The sequence below is a fragment of the Salvelinus sp. IW2-2015 genome, linkage group LG20, assembly GCF_002910315.2.
Source record: "Salvelinus sp. IW2-2015 linkage group LG20, ASM291031v2, whole genome shotgun sequence".
Lineage (NCBI taxonomy): Eukaryota > Metazoa > Chordata > Actinopteri > Salmoniformes > Salmonidae > Salvelinus > Salvelinus sp. IW2-2015.
The window spans coordinates 57,680,406-57,701,222 of NC_036860.1; the positions used below are offsets into that span (position 1 = coordinate 57,680,406).

The window sequence follows — 20,817 nt, forward strand, 5'->3', positions numbered from 1 at the left end:
TTGTTTACTGTAGTTCCGCAGCTCCCTGCAGTACTTCTCATCCTCTGCTCCTCTGTTTGTTTACTGTAGTTCCGCAGCTCCCTGCAGCTTCTCATGGAGACCCTGAATGCCACCACCCCCCACTATGTGCGTTGCATCAAGCCTAATGACGAGAAGGAGGCATTCTCGTGAGTAAATATTCATACCTTGACTCCCTTCCCTAATCAGACCTATAAGCCTGTGGTCTCCCACAGCTTAAGAAACATGTGGTATGGTCATGGTGAGGTAATATTTGCATATGTAATAGAACTCTAAAGAACATGCATGTAGTCAGGTGGAAAGACAGTCAGGAGATAGTATTGTGTGGGATAGACAGAGCGACATCACCTGGGTGTGCATGCTGTGTTTATTCTTTGGTTGCCTTCGCCCTAGTGTAGCCTGAGGTACTGATTCTCTCTCTCTTGTTGAGTAACTCTCAAGTCCCCTTCAGCACTGTGCAAACTCTGGGGTGGCAGGTAGCCTAGCAGTTAGAGGGGTGAGCCAGTAAACAGAGGGTTGCCAGATCGAATCCCGTGTCCGACGAGGAAAATCTGTTGAAGTGAGCTAGCAACCAGAGGGTAGCTGATATCAATGATGCCATCGCCTGTCGTTGTGGCCCCCACAACAACTGCTCCATGGGCACCCAGTGTATCAGCCCCCCCTCCCCCAGCAGCCTATGTATGTGTGTCTTTGGGAGGGGTTGGGATGAAGCGGGAGTTGGTACAGTTGACGTATGAAGTGATCTTCGTCTTAAAGGTAGACTGTGAAATGGCAGCACCGCAGATATTGAGATGAGCGAGATGCAAGACTTTGCTCTCACACAGTCACACACAGTATCTGCGCATGTGCACAGGTTCGCTTCATGCTGTTCACAGCGTGGTAGCCACTGGACCCAAAACAGCTGAGAAGTTGAGCATCACGCTTCAATGCTCTTAGTTGTTGTGGAAATTGGCCCGCTATGCTGTTTACTTTCTGCATCTATGCCATATCGCTGAGTCTACCTTTAATCTTAATCATACATTTTTCTCTTGCTCACCCTGGCACAACCATGTTGACTATTACTGGAAACTCTCATCCAAAATAAAGACTCAGTAAACAATGTTGTCTTGATAAGCAGTGTAGAATGGGACATTTAAACCAGCACTCTAGATATCCTAACTCCTGAGAAAACACTAAATATAGCAAATGCAATGACCTATACAAGATGGGATGTTGTCAATGCAGATACCCACAGGCTTTTGATTTGAGATGTTCGGTTTAGGAAGTGTATCTGTCTTAAACAGCACACATTGTAGACAGAATGTTTACTTCAGAAAAACAAGAAAGAAGCAGAGGTCAGGTTATGTTGGCATCTTCTTGACGCATTCTTCAGCACAAGGGCCTATTCAAGGTCTCTAAATCGAATGGTGTGCCTGCGTGAGTCACATGCTGTGGCTGGACTGTAGCAAACATACTGAAGGCTGTATGTAAGGACACACAGTCAGTCTGCCAAGGCAGCACCTAGCCGACTAACATTCGCATCCTCTCAATGCCTCTGTCTTCTTCCTAATGGAGATGTGCACAATGCTAAAAGAGAAGTTTAAGCTCAGGTAGGAAGAGAGGAACAGCTTTTTCTTGTCTGTGTATTGTAACTAACCCTCTTCCCAGAATGCAAGTGGGTTTTCATTGTGATGGTGGAACAATCTAGAAACTTTGTATGTGTGTTCTTTGTGTTAGTGTTCGCTGCATACAGTGTAAAACCGTTTTGCTGATCTTGCCGAGCCATCTTGTCACAAGAGGATCACAATGGAAATAAGTCAGACTTTATTGTGTTATCCTTGACGATTTTACTCATTTACATGTATGTATTATTATTTATTTTTAAATGTATGTGCTTGTTTTTAAAATGGGTCAATTAATAAACCTAAACTAAAAACAAAACTTATTTTGTCCCCGTCTTTGTTGCAGGTTTGAGTCTAGGAGAGCTGTGCAGCAACTGAGAGCATGTGGAGTCCTGGAGACCATCCGCATCAGTGCTGCTGGGTACCCATCAAGGTAAGATGCTTCTCATACAGAGCACTACTGTTACGCTCTCTGCTGTGTGCGATAGTCGAAGCACAGAAATGAGTTGTAGTGCTTTGTGGCTCAATTAGTAGAGCATGGCGCTTGCAATGCCAAGGGGCGTGGGTTTGATTCCCGCTGGGGCCACCCCCCAAAAATTATGCACGCAAGTCTGTAAGTCGCTTTGGCTAAAAGTGTTTGCTAAATGGCATATATTATTATTCTACTATATATTACAATAGAATAGGATGTGATTGTTAAGGTACTCCTCTGTGATGTAATGGGCTTTCTCGATCTCCTAAGCAGGGGTGACATTGAATTCCGTCTCTCCTGAGATGATTGCTTCCCTGAGGGAGAACAGGAGGAGAGCAATGCACCACTGGGTTTTACTAAGCTAGCATATATCATTTTTTAAGATGGTCATACCATGGATCAGTTAGATATTTTATTTTGAATTTTAGGACACCTACTGTATAGGTATCAAAAATATATATTGAAAAATGATTTGATAAAATATTGAATTTTACTACTATAGCCTATAGAAACGCATTGACTAAGATGTTCATAAATGGCAAACCAGACAGTGAAAAAATGTATGATAAGGAATAAGGTTTTGAAGTATCTGTCCTATTCTTAGGAGTTATAAGAATGATGAAATATATACTTTTTTTGGACACACATTTAACCCCTTTTTTTGTTGGTACAAAACTACTTTCATAAAAATAAAAATAAATCGGTACCGGGTTACCTTCAGATGAGGCCCGTGACACTTGTGGGGTGTTGTAGAGCAAAAGGGAAATCACCCTCGTGTTAGTGAGAGACTGATTTTGATGGAGATGTTTTTAGTATGTTAATTCGATTGTCAATTGACTCCTAAGGATTTTAAAACATATATTTTTCTGATATATTTGATTCTCAGCCAGTCCTTTGTGATTCCAGGTGGACGTACCCAGACTTCTTCAACAGATACAGAGTCCTCATGAAGAAGTCAGATATGACTGTTGGAGACAAGAAGCTGGTGTGCAGGAACCTGCTGGAGACCCTGGTCAAGGTAAGAAAGAGTTGTTTCAGCCCAGAAGCCCCAATCAAGATGGGAGAGGAAATGTACGAATGTCTGAAGAAATCTCTCTTGGATTACTTTTGTTCCTCCCCTGGTTGAAGAATGTTGTTCTTTTCAACAGAGCTCCCTAACTCCTTCAGGAGCCGTCCATCGTTACATTATAGAACCTACTGCATGTCTGTTCTGATACAGTATATGTTAACTTATCCAGTGTTGGGAGGAAACAGCTTTGAATGTATAACCTGGGGAATGGGGATGTAAAAAGGCAGATCATGAGTTTCAGTCCTGATGGAGGAATAGTGCTGTGCTCTTTAGGAATGATGGAGAATTAAGTATGCGTAGTCTGGGAGGTATTCTCTTGGCTTCTTGCTTTTCTCCATCTCTGTACATGAGCAAGAGAATATGGAGTTTATTCAGGTTAATAAATGTGTTCAATCTTTGGACAGTATGTAATGGATTTCTTAGCTGGGTGGAAACTAATTAACCTTGTGTTTGGTCATGCCCACTGATGTAACTGCCTTGATGCTCAGTTGACCGAACTGACGTTAATTAATTAATGGAAACAAAATGGAGCTGTCTTTCTCTCTCACCAGGACCCAGACAAGTACCAGTTTGGTAAGACCAAGATCTTCTTCAGAGCAGGCCAAGTGGCCTACCTGGAGAAGCTGAGGGCAGACAAGTTCCGCTCCGCCTGCATCAAGATCCAGAAGACGGTGCGAGGCTGGCTGCAGAGGGTCCGCTACCAGAAGATCCGGAAGTCTGCCATCAACCTGCAGAGATATGGCCGTGGATACATGGCCCGCAGGTGAGAGGAGAAACACTACATTCTGTTACAATAACAAAGCAGCCGGTCAATTCAATACAAATAATTATATTTTTCTTGATATATCACACAAAAAGCGTCATGAATCACTTATCCCAAATGTTTTTGGCAATATCAGTGCCAGTAACTTATTTCCTCCTCTTTTTGCCGTCTTTCTCTCCCGTCTGTCTCAGGTATGCGGAGCAGCTGCGTCTAACCCGCGCTGCTCTGATCTGCCAGAAGCAGTATCGTATGGTCAGAGAGCGGAGGGACTATCTAAGAGTGAGTCAGGCTGTTGTCACCATCCAGGCCTTTACCAGGGGCATGTTAACGCGCAGGATCTTCCAGGAGGTATTACAACCACAACACTACCTGTCATGTCACTGGCTCACCTTTTCACCTTCTCTTTCCTGGGTTTTGTACGGGCAATTCCACCATAAAATAATGATGCTGATACAATTTTTCACTTTAAAATGTACAGTTGAAGTCGGAAGTTTACATACACTTAGGTTGGAGTCATTAAAACTCGTTTTTCAACCACTCCACAAATTTCTTGTTAACAAACTAGTTTTGGCAAGTCGGTTTAGGACATCTACTTTCTGCATGACACAAGTAATTTTTCCAACAATTGTTTACAGACAGATTATTTCACTTATAATTCATTGTATCATAATTCCAGTGGGTCAGAAGTTTACATACACTAAGTTGACTGTGCCTTTAAACAGCTTGGAAAATTACAGAAAATTATGTCATGGCTTTAGAAGCTTCTGATAGGCTAATTGACATCATTTGAGTCAATTGGAGGTGTACCTGTGGATGTATTTCAAGGCATACCTTCAAACTCAGTGCCTCTTTGCTTGACATCATGGGAAAATCAAAAGAAATCTGAAAATTGTAGACCTCCACAAGTCTGGTTCATCCTTGGGAGCAATTTCCAAATGCCTGAAAGTACCACGTTCATCTGTACAAACAATCGTACACAAGTATAAACACCATGGGACCACATAGCCGTCATACCGCTCAGGAAAGAGACGTGTTCTGTCTCCTAGAGATTAACGTACTTTGGTGCGAAAAGTGCAAATCAATCCCAGAACAACAGCAAAGGACCTTGTGAAGATGCTGGAGGAAACAGGTACAAAAGTATCTATATCCACAGTAAAACGAGTCCTATATCGGCATAACTTGGAAAGGCGCTCAGCAAGGAAGAAGCCACTGCTCCAAAACCGCCTTAAAAAAGCCAGACTATGGTTTGCAACTGCACAGGGGGACAAAGATCGTACTTTTTGGAGAAATGTCCTCTGGTCTGATGAAACAAAAATAGAACTGTTTGGCCATAATGACCATCGTTATGTTTGGAGGAGAAAGGGGGAGGCTTGCAAGCCGAAGATCACCATCCCAACCGTGAAGAACTGAGGTGGCAGCATCATGTTGTGGGGGTGCTTTGCTCCAGGAGGGACTGGTGCACTTCACAAAATAGATGGCATCATGAGGGAGGAAAATGATGTGCATATATTGAAGCAACATCTCAAGACATCAGCCAGGAAGTTAAAGCTTGGTTGCAAATGGGTCTTCCAAATGGACAATGACCCCAAGCATACTTCCAAAGTCGTGGCAAAATGGCTTAAGGACATCAAAGTCAAGGTATTGGAGTGGCCATCACAAAGCCCTGACCTCAATCCCATTGAAAATTTGTGGGCAGAACTGAAATAGCGTGTGCGAGCAAGGAGGCCTACAAACCTGACTCAGTTACACCAGCTCTGTCAGGAGGAATGGGCCAACATTCACCCAACTTATTGTGGGAAGCTTGTGGAAGGCTACCTGAAACGTTTGACCCAAATTAAACAATTTAAATTCAATGCTACCAAATACTAATTGAGTGTATGTAAACTTCTGACCCACTTGGGAATGTGATGAAAGAAATAAAAGCTTAAATAAATCAATCTCTCTACTATTATTCTGACCTTTCACATTCTTAAAATAAAGTGGTGATCCTAACTGACCTACGACAGGGAATTCTTACTAGGATTAAATGTCAGGAATTGTGAAAAACTGAGTTTAAATGCATTTGGCTAAGGTGTATGTAAATTTCCGACTTCAACTGTAAACCAAACAAAAACCAATGATTGCAAAGTTAAACAAATCATACAACTCTTTGCACAAGGACTACTTTTTTTTAAATCCACTGAAAATTGGACAAAAATACTTTAAGAACAGTGCAGATGCAAAGTTTGGTAACAGAATGACGGTTTGTTGAAACATATTAGCGATCTATCAGGAGTAAAGTGTTCCATGAGAAGATGACTCAGTGTTGGACTTGTTGTCCAGTTTGTGTGACTGGAAAATTGGAGACGAAGTGCCTCCGATTTGAAATGGAATGTGATCAGGCGGACCTTGCAGAAATGCTGCCTTCTATGGTGCCTTCTCAGATACACAAGATTCCCTTTGGATTGAGATCTCTAGAACTTCCCCGACTGGGAATTCTGAAGTTACCTACATATTTCTCATCACATTGATTGTACAGTATAATAAATGGTTCCTTGTCTCTGCTATCTACCTCCCTTCTCCACCTCCCCAGTTCCTTCTGCACCACAAAGCCATGATCATCCAGAAGCATGTCCGAGGCTGGCTCACCAGGAGGAAGTTCAGGCGGGCACGGAACGCCGCCATCACCATCCAGTGTGCCTACCGCTGCATGCGAGCCAAGCGGGAGCTGAAACAGCTGAAGATTGAAGCGAGGTCCGCTCAACATCTGAAGAAGCTCAACACGGGCATGGAGAACAAGATCGTCCAGCTGCAGAGGAAGATGGATGACCAGGTACAGTCAAAGAACCATGGTTCGACCCACTTTATAGGAGTACACTGTTCTATAAGGCTAGTAGCCTACACAATGAGTGCTATAATGCAAAGACGGCTCAATGAAAGGACGATATTTTGGCACAATATTAATTTCCATTTGCAGTCATATTTTGGCACAGCTAAAGCCGTTTAGCTAGACTAAACTGTCTGTAAATTATGTTAAAAAGTGATTGATTTGAAATTTATGTCCCATATTAGTAACCAGAGCTCTCTCTCCTGTCTCACTGTGTAGAGCAACGATCTGAAGACTCAGAATGAGCAGCTGGTGGTGGCCAAAGCCTCCCTGGGCTCAGAGGTGAACAAGCTGCAGAAGGAGCTGGAGATTATGCGCAGTCGCCAGGGAGACGGCAGTCAGCTGACCTCTCTTCAGGATGAGCTGGAGAAGCTCAGGGCTGAGCTCCAGGAAGCACACACCCACATGAAGAAGCTGGAGGAGAAGCACAGCAACGAGAAGATGGGACTGGAACAGGTGAGCTATCAATCACTAAAGGGGCGAAAGTACATTTTCTTTTTACAAGGCTGTCACTGCTTTATCTTTTGTTTTATATGTAATGTAAGTGCTTTAATATGTTTGGACCCCAGGAAGAGTAGATGTTGCCTTGGCAGCAGCTAATGGGGATCCCTAATAAATACAAATAGTTGGGATTTTGTATGCTGTTAACAAGGTGTTGAAGAGAGCAATCCTCTGCATCCACATGAACTAGGATGAATGGCGGTTGTGCAGTACCTCAAGTTAGGACAGACTTTTTTCTGATTAGCAGACAGGTTGCCATCTTTCTCTGTCCATTTACATCATTCAGAGTTATTGGACTACTGAACCTTCTGTTGAATGAATAAAACCTACTTGTCTGAAACGCGTTGGTGAAAACAGCCGTTAAGTGCCTGAGTAGCTACAGAAAATGCTTGTAGCAGCGTTTTTACTGAATGTAAAACACCTGATTCTCAATGGATTTCCTCTAACAATCTCACAATGGATTTAATTGGACTGTATCAGTGTTCTCCTACTGACCTGAAAGTGATACAATGCATATATTTTTGTATTGTTTTGGCCTCCTGACAGGAATTAGGAAAGACATTGTTATGTACATTGGGTGTGGGCTTTTGCAGTGCCCCAGTGGTAATGGGCGCCCCTCTTTGGCCCTTTGATTCTCTCCGAGTCAAGTCGGCCATTTTGTCACAATGCAGGGGCTGTCCCTGGCTCTCTAGCTCTGTCTGACATCACTATGAGAGCCTCACACACAGGAACTACATATTCAAGTCACTTAAAGAGAAATAAACGAAAGACCTTTTGCTCACTTGTAGAGGACCTTTAAAGTATGTAGCATCTATTGTGTTTCAAGGTTCCCCACGGATTGAAGTAGCAATTGAAAATAGATCAAACAAAATCAATTGCTCTTGAACTTGTGCTCACGGCCAACCAGCTCCTTCTAATGTCTCTATTTCTTTATTTTATTCAAGCTCTTGTTCTTTTTTAAATTTTTCTTAGAGAGTGGAGGAACTGGACAGGGAGAATTCTATGCTGAAGAGTGAAAAGGAGGAGATGAACCGAAGGATTCTGCACCACTCCAAGAGCACGGAAGGTGAGTGCTTTTTAGATGTCCTACACTCTTCAAACCCCTAAAAGGGAAACGATAGCGCTACAGTGATTAGCTGATGTACAGGAGTGGTTGAAGGTAAAATGGTAGACTCACAGTTAGCCCTGCAGACTGCTAACCCTGCCCTGAAGGGAGGGATGGCTTGTTTCCCCACACAAGAGGTGTTTCTGTTTGGAAGTAGGACGAGAGAAGCAGAAACTGCATCAAGTTACGCAGCAGCAATGTGAGACTTAAAAAATAAAATGTTTAACCTGAGACTGAAGTCAGCCATTGTTTATCACTGGGTGCATGTGGGGAAGTGTCACCTATTAGCTTTAAAATATCTATCTGTATATGTGCTAAATCTAAAGTCAGGTTGTATAGGTAGACTATTGATAGTTCATTTGAAATCCTTTTGTCAATGGACTTCTTTTTGTCAATAAGAAGTTACTTATGGTTTACAGCATCATCATCTCTGAACATTAACACTGCCCTCTCTTATCTGAAGGCCATGTGCAATACTTCAACCAGGAGATTTCATCACAGAGCAGTTAATGAAAGGAGATCATTTTTCGTAATAATGTCACCAGCATCCGGACAGTCTTCTCTGGTGGAAATTGAAATAGCTAGCCAGAGGCAGAGTAGAGTTATTGGCCTAATCTGCTCTCTTTATCTGCAGCGTTACTAATAGGTTCTCTGGGGTCCCCTTGGGTTGAGTGCTAGCACTGTGTACTTTAACATTATTGTGCTTTTTCTTTTCTACTGGCAGTTAGAGCAGCATGTTGTCCAGGCTGGTGTAATAATATTGAGCTAGGGATGTTACATACCAGAGAACCCCTGTTATTAATATCTTACATTATCAGTACAGTAGCAACATACTATGATCCCAGTCATTTTGCCTTTTTATTCAATCCCTCATAGTGTGATATGGGCCTCTTAGGAACCATGGGGATGAAAAGAGTCATCAGACCGCCCTCCAGAGCATATAAAGCTGATATATACATTCAAAAAACGCATGCAAGGGTAGGTTTCAGATCATGAAACTAATAGAGCCTCTTCAATCTGTGTTTAATTCCCCTGTCATATTTTATTACGGCCATATCTTCAGAGAGAGAGAGAGAGAGGCTGTGTGATATGGAGCTGAGCCGTGGGGGGGTGGGGCAGATAGAAAAGACTGCATTTGCAGTTATCTGGAATCATGGCAATACAATCATCTATCCCTCAAATGAACACATGAAATGGTGGTGAGTTGATATTCAATACCTCTAACGGAGAGTATTGTAACTTAGTTTTCTGGTCACTGCCTTAACTGAATTGGGGGCTCATCTACAGGACAGCAATTGAGCAATAGTACACTGCAAAAATATAAACACAACATGTAAAGTGTTGGTCCCATGTTTCATAAACTGAAATAAAATATCCCAAAAAATGTCCCTGTCCAAAAAGCACAAATTTGTTTACATCCCTGTTCGTGAACATTTCTCCTTTGCCAAGATAATCCATCCACCTGACAAATCAAATTTGTCACATGCGCCGAATACAACAGGTGTAGACCGTACTGTAAAATGCTTACTTACAAGCCCTTAATGCAGTTCAAGAAATAGTTAAAGTTTATTTTGTAAATATTTTCTTATTTTAAAAAGAATTAATAAGTAACACAATATTCAAAAGGCACTCGCACATCTGTGCAATCTAATTTGCAGGTGCATGGCAAAAATTGAACAAGATGAAGGAAAAAGGAAACCGCACACTGCTCTTGATAGTATCACCGATATTTAATAAGCTTACGTATCGGCCTTCGTCAGAGCTTTTGTGATTTTTGAAATTTGCACCCTTATGTAGACCTGGCCCCACCCACATCCGTTCTACACATCGAAGGGGGTTGGAGGCAAAGGAAAAACAAATAAGTGCTACCAAATATAACAATATGCATTTCATAAATATTACAAAAGTGTATAAATAAGGCGTATTGAACACGTCTGTAAAACCTCAATGAGGACATAGCAAGTTTTCATTAGTCATTGGGTACATCGTACGAAAAACGTCAGCGTAATCTACAATAGGCACATATTTCATGTTCAAATTCACAACATAACATACATAGGCATTTCATCATTAAGTCCTTTAGGAAATAATGTCTGGAGGGTGAAAATCCCAAAACTTTGTCTTTTACTCAGAGTATTATTAATATCCCCTCCCCTGTCTGATATCTTAACTTTCTCTATGCCACAAAATCTAAAGGTGTTTCAGGTCATTGAAATGTACAGCGACTGGATAATCCCTGTCGTTTCTCCTGATTGAACTTTTATGTTCACTAATTCTCTGTTTGAGAGAGCGGATGGTTTTACCGACATAGCAGAACTCACATGGACATTTAATAATGTAAATAACATGTGTGGTGGAACACATAATAATGTCATTTATTTGGAACCGTTTTCCTGTATGTGGGTGGCAGAAATATTCACACTTCATCATATTGTTGCACTGTGCGCATCCTCTGCATTTATAGCTACCATTTGGTAGAGGGCGTAAAAGAGCTTGGCTGATTTTCTTTTGTGGCTGGCAGTTGGTATGAACCAATTTATCGCGTAAATTGCGACCTCTCCTATACACAATAAGTGGTGGATATTTAAATTCAGCCGGCAAAGCTGGGTCCGATGATAAAATATGCCAGTGTTTCTTGACCACACTTCCCACTTTTTGCGAATTCAAAGTATATGTAGTTGTGAACATTACGGAGTGTTCTTTACCTTTAGCGGGTCTTTTTTGTAGCAGTTCATCTCGTGTTTTTTCCAATGCCAAATTATGAGCTTCATCCACACATTGTGACGAATAGCCTCTTCTTAGAAACCTCATGCGCATCTCCGCTGCTTTTTCTAGATAATCCTCTGTGGAGTGGCATATACGGTGCAGTCTAAACAATTGGCTTCTTGGAAGTCCTCTTTTTAATGGCTCAGGGTGGAAGCTGTCACCCTGTAATAGAGTATTCCTGTCCGTTTCTTGTAAACATGGTTCCATTTGATTTCTCAATCCACATATCGAGATAATGAACACGTTGAGTGTCACGTTCAATAGTGAATTTGAGATTGGGGTCAATGTCATTGAGTAGTGCCATAAAATCTGACAGCTCTTCTTCAGTTCCTTCCCATATACAAAAAATGACGTCAATATATCGATACCACTTCAGGACTTTATTCAAAAATGGATTCTCGTTTTCATTATTAACAAAACGTTCTTCAAAAAGACCCATATAGAGGTTAGTATAGCTCAGAGCAAATGTAGAGCCCATTGTCGTGTCTTTGGCTATGCCGGATTAAGTGTTATGACATGCTATTCTATAAAATACTTTCTCCGTAATTAATATTACCTGATTGAACTAATCATGTAAATGTAATTAACTAGAGACGAGGGGCACCATGAAAGAATATTTATAGAGCTGTTATCTTCCGAATAAACTCTTAAAGACCTAATAATATTTTACATCAATAGCAGTCAATATTAATCGTCACCTTATTTCAGTCTTATCTGAAAGTTGTAAATTCTTGGTTATCTTCACGAACCCTGGCTAACAAGTTGAATCAGCAATACAAAATTGGGTTTAATTATTTATTTACTAAATACCTAACTAGGTAGGTACAAAAGAGAGGCCCTTAGATAAGACTGAGACTTGAGCGTCAGTAAGGTCTTTTTTGGAGAGGTTCATTACCGCGTCCTGCTGTAGCTCCGTGTCCACGGCCTGTGTTCCTGGTCTCCTCTTCGACCGCTTGCCTCTCCTGCATCGTTTCTTTTCTTTCGTGGAGCCCTCTGTTGCTTACGGGCTAAAAAAAAACGGACTGTGTGCCATGGTAGCTGGAGTCACTGTCTGTAGGGAATTCGCTCTCGGTGGATGCCTCTGTGTCCAAGTTTCCATGTCCTCCCGCTGCTGCGTATCTGCGTCCCCCGATCAGTGGTGCGTCCCTCCGTCGGCCTCTCCGTGTTCCTGTCCTTGGGCTTTCCCATGCGTACACCTGGTTGAGCTGGTAGTCCTCTGTGTCTCGCTGGTATTTCTTGATCTTTGTTGCTTGTAGAGAGTCTCTGTATTTCCCAATGGACTGCTTGATCGTGTTGTCTATGGCTGTAAAATTAGGGCCTAGAATCTCCTTCATTATAGCCTCATGTTCGCTAATCTTAACTTCAACTTCTTTCACTTCCTTCGACACATGTTCCACGATTTAATAGCATTAAATCTAATGATCATTTGTTGAGTATTTCACCCCATTGCTGAACGAAAGTTTTGTCGTTTTTCCCTATTGTAATACTCTGACGTTTTTCGTACGATGACTAATGAAAACTTGCTATGTCCTCATTGAGGTTTTACAGACGTGTTCAATACGCCTTATTTATACACTTTTGTAATATCTATGAAATGTATATTGTTATATTTGGTAGCACTTATTTGTTTTTCCTTTGCCTCCAACCCCCTTCGATGTGTAGAACGGATGTGGGTGGGGCCAGGTCTACATAAGGGTGCAAATTTCCAAAAATCCCAAAAGCTCTGACGAAGGCCGTGAGGCCGATACGTAAGCTTATTAAATATCGGTGATACTATCAAGAGCAGTGTGCGGTTTCCTTTTTCCTTCAATAAGTAACACAATAAAATGACAATAATGAGGCTATATACAGGGGGTACCGGTACTGAGTCAATGTGCGGGGGTACAGGTTAGTTGAGGTAATTTGTACATGTAGGTAGGGGTGAAGTGACCATGCATAGATAATAAACAACGAGTAGCAGCAGTGTGAAAACAAAGGGGGGGTCAATGTAAATAGTCCGTGTGGCCATTTGATTAATTGTTCAGCAGTCTTATGGCTTGGTGGTAGAACCTGTTAAGGAGCCTTTTGGACCTTGACTTGGCACCCCGGTACCGCTTGCCGTGCAGTAGCAGAGAGAACAGTCTATGACTTGGGTGACTGGAGTCTTGGACAATTTTTTGGGGCCTTCCTCTGGTGTGGCATATCAAGAAGCTTATTAAACAGCATGATCATTATACAGGTGCACCCTGTGCTGAGGACAATAAAAGGCCATTCCAAATTGTGCAGTTTTGTCACAAAGCACAATAAAAACAGTTGTTTTGAGGGAGTGCGCAATTGACATGCTGACTGCAGGAATGTCCACCAGAGCTGTTACCAGAGAATGTAATGTTAATTTCTCTACCATAAGCTGCCTCCAGCGTCCAACCGGCCTCACAACCACAGACCACACTAACCACACCAGCCCAGGAGCTCCACAACCGAAGAATGTCTGGTAGAAAATGTCAGAAACTGTCTCAGGGAAGTTCATCTGTGTGTTCGTCATCCTCACCAGGGTCTTGACCTGACTGCAGTTCGGCGTCGTAACCGACTTCAGTGGGCAAATGTCACCTTCGATGGCCACTGGCACGCTAGAGAAGTGTGTTCTTCACGGATGAATGCCGGTTTCAACTGTACTGGGCAGATGGCAGACCGGGTGTATTGCGTCGTGTTGGCGAGCAGTTTGCTGATGTCAACAAACAGAGTGCCCCATGGTGGCCGTGGGGTTATGGTATGGGCAGGCATAAGCTGCAGAAAACGAACACAATTGCATTTTATCGATGGCAATTTGAATGCACAGAGATACCGTGACGAGATCCTGAGGCCCATTGTCATGCCATTCATCCGCCGCCATCACCTCATGTTTCAGCATGATAATGCACGGCCCCGTGTCGCTAGGATCTGTACACAATTCCTGGAAGCTGAAAATGTCCCAGTTCTTCCATAGCCTGCATACTCACCAGACATGTCACCCATTGAGCATGTTCCCGCCAATATCCAGCAACTTCACACAGTCATTGAGGAGGAGTGGGACAACACTCCTCCGGAAGCAACGTCGGCACAAGAACTGTTTGTCGGGAGATTCATGAAATGTGTTTCCTTGGCTGAGCAGCCGCACACAAGCCTAAGATCACCATGCGCAATGCCAAGTGTCGGCTGGTGTAAAGCTCTCCGCCATTGGAGTGATGATCTGACAGTCAGACGGATGAATCTGGGTTTGGCGGATGCCAGGAGAATGCTACCTTCACCGATGCACAGTGCCAACTGTAAAGTTTGGTGGAGGAGGAATAATGGTCTGGGGCTGTTTTTCACAGTTCGGGCTAGGCCCCTTAGTTCCAGTGAAGGGAAATCTTAACGCTACTGCATACAATGACATTCTTGACGATTCTGTGCTACTAACTTTGTGGCAACAGTTTGGGGAAGGCCCTTTCCTTTTTCAGGATGACAATGCCCCTGTGCACAAAGCGAGGTCCATACAGAAATGGTTTGTCGAGATTGGTGTGGAAGAACTTGACTGGTCTGCACAGAGCCCTGACCTCAACCCCATCGAACACCTTTGGTATGAATTGGAACGCCAATTGCGAGCCAGGCCTAATTGCCCAACGTCATTGCCGACCTCACCTCACTAATGCTCTTGTTGAATGGAAGCAAGTCCCCGCAGCAATGTTCCAACATCTAATGGAAAGCCTTCACAGACAAGTGGAGGCCATTATAGCAGCAAAGGGGGGAACAACTCCATATTACTTCCCATGATTTTGGAATGAGATGTTCGATGAGCAGGTGTCCACATACTTTTGGTCATGTAATGTCTCTGTGACCAACAGATGCATGTCTGTATTTCCAGTCATGTGAAATCCATAGATTAGGGCCTAATTCATTTATTTAAATTGACTGATTTCCTTATATGAATTGTAACTCAGTAAAAAAAATTGAAATTGTTGTGTGTTGCATTTATATATTTGTTCAGTGTAAAAGAAGAGACTCAGTTGGAAGTGAATGAAAATGATTGATGTGGACTGGTCCTGTGTGTCTGTGTTTCAGACCAGGAGAGCAGTGCATCCCAGAGTGTGGGTCGGGTCCAGGCAGAGCTAGATGACGAGAGGCAGAGCTACCAGAACCTGCTCAGGGAGTTCTCCAGACTGGAGCAGAGATATGACAACCTACAGGAGGCCAAGGTAACTGTATGTGTGTGCCTGTGTGTGCATGTAAGTGTCTTATGCCAAGATAGATGTCCAATGGTTCCCTGTCTCCTCCTACCCTTCAGTTCCAACCTGGCCACAAGAGAAACAATTCTACTCAGAGCAGCCTGGAGTCTGACTCCAACTATCCTTCCATTTCTACCTCGGAGTTGGGAGACACTGACGATGCCATCCAAATCGTAGAGGTAAGACCCTCTTAACCAGTATGAACCAGTCTTATACAGCCTTATACCGTTTGTACATAGTTACTTGTGCTAGTTTTTTGTTGTGACCTGACATTGTCACCCTGCAGGAGATGGGAGTGGAGAAGGCAGCAATGGACATTGGTGTGTTCATGAAGCTGCAGAAGCGTGTTAGAGAGCTGGAACAGGAGAGGAAGAGACTGCAAGTCAACCTGGAAAAGATGGAGGACCAGGTTAACTGCAAGGTGGGCCCATGTCTCAGTCTAGTGTAGTTATTTTCTTGCTTATTTTTGTATACTTCTAAAATACCTACACAGAAGTTTCTCTTTTTACTGCAGGTTGAACTTTTGACCTTAAAAAGATTTTGTCTTGAATACCTTTAAGTTTAAGATCAGGATCGTGATCCTCAAGCTTGGTGCTTGGGTAATAACATTGCACAATAGCGGCCTGCCTCCGCCTTATCAACCTGAAGTGGAATGATTACGATTTACAATCTCTCTTAGGGAATTGAGCCAAAGACTACGTCAGAGCAAGAGAGTGAAGACCTGGCCTACAGCAGTCTCAAGGTACAGATCCGTCCACCACCACACAGATACACACACACTAGCATACATACACGGACAGTGTGCAGTACTAGTCTGCAGTGGGATGTCTCTATTTGTGGTGTTCGATTTATTCTTCACTCTGGCTGTTCTGCTGTCTTTGGCCATCCTGCCTCTGAAACTATGGGTGAGTGGAACTTCCAGAGGATAGAGAGAGATACTGGCAGGCATGGCATGGGTACATGGTAAGATAAAGCGAGATACTGGCAGGCATGGCATGGGTACATGGTAAGATAGAGAGAGATACTGGCAGGCAGGCACGGCATGGGTACATGGTAAGATAGAGAGAGATACTGGCAGGCAGGCACGGCATGGGTACATGGTAAGATAGAGAGAGATACTGGCTGGCAGGCACGGCATGGGTACATGGTAAGATAGAGAGAGATACTGCTGGCAGCACGGCATGGGTACATGGTAAGATAGAGAGAGATACTGGCTGGCAGGCACGGCATGGTACATGGTAAGATAGAGAGAGATACTGGCAGGCAGCACGGCATGGGTACATGGTAAGATAGAGAGAGATACTGGCAGGCAGGCACGGCATGGGTACATGGTAAGATAGAGAGAGATACTGGCTGGCAGGCACGGCATGGGTACATGGTAAGATAGAGAGAGATACTGGCAGGCAGGCACGGCATGGGTACATGTAAGATAGAGAGAGATACTGGCAGGCAGGCACGGCATGGGTACATGGTAAGATAGAGAGAGATACTGGCAGGCAGGCACGGCATGGGTACATGGTAAGATAGAGAGAGATACTGGCAGGCAGGCACGGCATGGGTACATGGTAGAAATTTAGACAAAATAGAGCGGTTTGTGGAGAGAGTTGGGTAGAGATGCCGGTGGGACAGGCAGGATTTGGGTGAGAGCGAGAGAGAGAGTTAGTGGAATAGAGTGACAGGGTTGCAGCAGGAATGCTCTGATGGGGGGGGGGCATGTAAGAGAGAGGGCACCCCAGGGGCAGAATTTGATGTTCAGGTAATGTGTAAAGGGAGAGAGCACGCAAACACAAAGACATTTATTTTATTTAATAACTCATGTTCACCATATGTGCCTTGGTGAGAGAGAACCACTCTTGCTTTTGGCATGGATAAATCATTAACTTCTATTGCACAGTTGAGATCAACAGTGTGATTAAGACGGATGCATTACAAGATTATCAGAAGAGTCCATCTCAAGGTGCTTTTGAATTTAATCAAAAGTACAAGAGTTCAAAGTACAAGAGAATCAAATTTTAACATTTTAGAATATTGTTTTTGTAATTTTTTTTACCTGCTACCACAGGTACAACATAGATAGATAGATATATGGAAAATAATAAATGAAAATGTGATATGAACTGAATATATGAAATTATTTTAATTTGAGGATTGTACCTTTAACCCCCCAAATAGAAAAATGACAAAATAAATACAAATTTGGTCCATCTATACAGGGGGCTTGCTTTTTGCATCTCGGTCAATAGCACCATAATAGCACACGACACAGGGTTTAGATTTGATTGGCAGTAAAATGTGTGTGTCATGGTTTGAGCCATGGGTCCTATTGTAGCTGAGCAAAATGTTTCCCATTGGAACTTGAAGTCTGCAGAAGTGAACCTTATAACTACTATTGGTGCTTTTATTTATGCTAAGGGACTCACTGCAGAGAGAGAGTTGAGCACAATTAGTCACTGGTACGGTATCTTAGAATATGAATAATCTTGTCAGTCTATCCATTTATCAACTGCAGTAGTCTGAAAGCCATGGCTGGCTTTTACCTATATTCCTTAGCTCAGAGTTTGGTAACAGGAATCTTTAAACATTTTAAAGATTGCTCAGAAAACCAGTGTTTTAATCAGCGTATGCTTACTTCGATTATGACCGTATGCAAATTTAAGATGAGCGGAGTAAGGCGTTTTACTATTTCCATCCATACTCGGCCTACTGCCATAATCAGTTTAATATCAAATGATTAGCGTGCATGTAAACATACTCAATGTGGCAGCAATCACATATTATTCTGCTCTACACTGAGTGTACAAAACATTAAGAACACCTTCCTAATATTGAGTAGTACCCCTCCCCCCTTTGCCCTTAGAACAGCCTCCATTTGTCAGGGCGTGGACTCTACAAGGTGTCGAAAGCATTCCACACGGATGTTGGCCCATGTTGACTCCAATGCTTCCCACAGTGGTCAAGGTGGCTGGATGTCCTTTGGGTGGTGGACTATTCATGATACACATGGGGAAACTGTTGAGCATGAAACCCAGCAGCGTTGCAGTTTTTGACACAAACCGATGTGCCTAGCACCTACTACCATACCACGTTCAAAGGGGCTTAAATATTTTCTCTTGCCCGTTCACCCTCTGAATGGCACACATACACAAGCCATGGCTCAGTTGTCTTTCTTTAACTTGTCTGCTCCCCTTCATCTACACTGATTGAAGTGGATTTAACAAGTGACATCAATAAGGGATCATAGCTTTCACCTGGATTCACCTGGTTAGTCTGTCATGGAAAGAGCAGGTGTTCTTAATGTTTTGTACACTCAGTGTATATTACTTTATTACTTTTATTGTTATCAATCACTGTCATTCTTTCCAACAGTGAGCCTTGGTATTTAATCACTTTGATAACCAATGATTACATAAACTAAATTTTAGATTGTCAATAAATCTCTATGTACTTTGGCCGTGTGTTTCCACAGAGGCAGGAGCTGGAGTCTGAGAACAAAAAGCTGAAGAACGACCTGAACGAACTTAGGAAGGCCATTGCTGACCGCGCCTCCCAGAACAGCTCCTCCAATGAGCTTCAGGACGGCTACAACCTGCTGCTTGGCCAGCTCAAAGCAGCCAATGAGGAACTGGAAGTGCGCAAGGAGGAGGTCCTCATCCTCAGGACTCAGATTGTCAGTGCAGCCCATCAGAAGGAGGAGACAACCAATCACATCGTAAGTTGACAAACTGGGAGTTAAATTGACATGGCTTTGGTTGCCTGTACTTGGGAAATGCAGCATTGATTGTCCACTTTATATGTCCCTGTTTGCTTATCAAAAGGTTATCTACAGGCACATTAATATACTTTTATATACACATTAATATACACGTATTATATACTTTTCTTGTTTGTGACTCTGGGTTGATGGGCAACATGACTATAATGTGCTGAAACTTTATTGGGTCAAATCAGCCGAATGAAAAGCACATGATAGACAGTCTTCAGCTTCTTACACAAAACAAAAAACTGGAATAAGAAACATTTGAACAAATGTTACATTCTAGTTGGGTTCAGACAAAGGTACAGCCACACTACATTTAAAAATAGATATATTTTAGTCATATAGCAGACACTCTTATACAGAGCTACTTACTTTAGTGAGTGCATACATTTTCATACTTTTTTTTTACTGCTCCCCTGTGGGAATCGAACCCACAACCCTGGCGTTACAAGCGCCATGCTCTACCAACTGAGCCCCACAGATCATTAGTATGTATAGACTAGTATGTAACTAGAGTCATTATGAGACTTATGACAGAGACTGGCCTCCAACAGAGATGGGACTAGGAGTGTAAAAGACTGGGAGTCGATGGCAGATCAGTCCTAACATGGTAATGTTCCTGCAGTGTATTAACCTGAACTTATGTCCTGATGAAGAGCATTGTTAATGCGATCTCCCCATGCTGTTAAGCACCGTGGGCAGCCAGACGTTTGGTTTGAGAGGGAGTGCCTCAGCGCCGACTCAAGGACAGGAGAGCAGAAAGGATGATGGTGTGGAAGGCAGCAGAACAAACAGTCTTTAATCATCACCGAGGCGTATCTCTCCAATTGTCATTCCTCCTCACGCCTCACAAAGACATTTCCCTAACAGAGAGAGAGATGTGTCAGACAGAGGAAGAGATCACTGTCAGTATCATGACTCTCTTTATGTGGCTGTCTAGTTAATATATCAGACTACTGAGCGGCTCTCTCCCAGTCCCACCTTCTAGGTTAGTCGAGGATATGCTTGGCGTGTCATACTCCTTAGAAGGATTTATTTTTTATTAAATGTTTTTTATTTCACCTTTATTTAATCAGGTAGGCCAGTTGAGAACAAGGTCTCATTTACAACTGCGACCTGGCCAAGATAAAGCAAAGCAGTGTGACACAAACAACAACACAGAGTTACACATGGAATCAACAAACATACAGTCAATACCACAATAGAGAAAAAAAGTCTATATACAGTGTGTGCAAATGGCGTGAGGAGGTAAGGCAATAAATAGGCCATAGTGGCGAATGAATTACAATTGAGCAAATTAACACTGGAGTGATAGATGTGCAGATGATGATGTGCAAGTAGAAATACTGGTGTGCAAAKAAGTAAATAAAAACAATATGGGGATAAGGTAGGTAGATTGGATGGGCTATTTACAGATGGTCTGTGTACAGCTATAGCGATTGGTAAGCTGCTCAGATAGCTGATGTTTAAAGTTAGTGAGGGAGATATAAGTCTCCAACATCAGCGAGTTTTACAATTCGTTCCTGTCATTGGCAGCAGAGAACTGGAAGGAAAGGCGGCCAAAGGGGGTGTTGGCTTTGGGGATGACCAGTGAGATATACCTGCTGGAGCGCGTGCTATGGGTGGGTGTTGTTATCGTGACCAGTGAGCTGAGATAAAGCGGAGCTTTACCTAGCAAA

General features: G+C 42.9%; 1 protein-coding gene across 1 annotated transcript in view; it reads left to right on the forward strand.

Moving 5' to 3' along the window:
* LOC111980022 (unconventional myosin-Vb) overlaps positions 1-20,817 on the forward strand; it is an 86,643-nt gene that overhangs the window by 50,169 nt on the left and 15,657 nt on the right. The window contains exons 17-29 of the mRNA XM_070449755.1: positions 70-167; positions 1,966-2,052; positions 2,998-3,109; positions 3,712-3,923; positions 4,115-4,271; positions 6,496-6,735; positions 7,009-7,245; positions 8,263-8,356; positions 15,218-15,351; positions 15,441-15,560; positions 15,668-15,802; positions 16,061-16,123; positions 18,848-19,090. Of these exons, the coding sequence (XP_070305856.1) occupies positions 70-167; positions 1,966-2,052; positions 2,998-3,109; positions 3,712-3,923; positions 4,115-4,271; positions 6,496-6,735; positions 7,009-7,245; positions 8,263-8,356; positions 15,218-15,351; positions 15,441-15,560; positions 15,668-15,802; positions 16,061-16,123; positions 18,848-19,090 (1,932 nt within the window). The remainder of the gene's footprint in view (positions 1-69; positions 168-1,965; positions 2,053-2,997; positions 3,110-3,711; positions 3,924-4,114; positions 4,272-6,495; positions 6,736-7,008; positions 7,246-8,262; positions 8,357-15,217; positions 15,352-15,440; positions 15,561-15,667; positions 15,803-16,060; positions 16,124-18,847; positions 19,091-20,817) is intronic.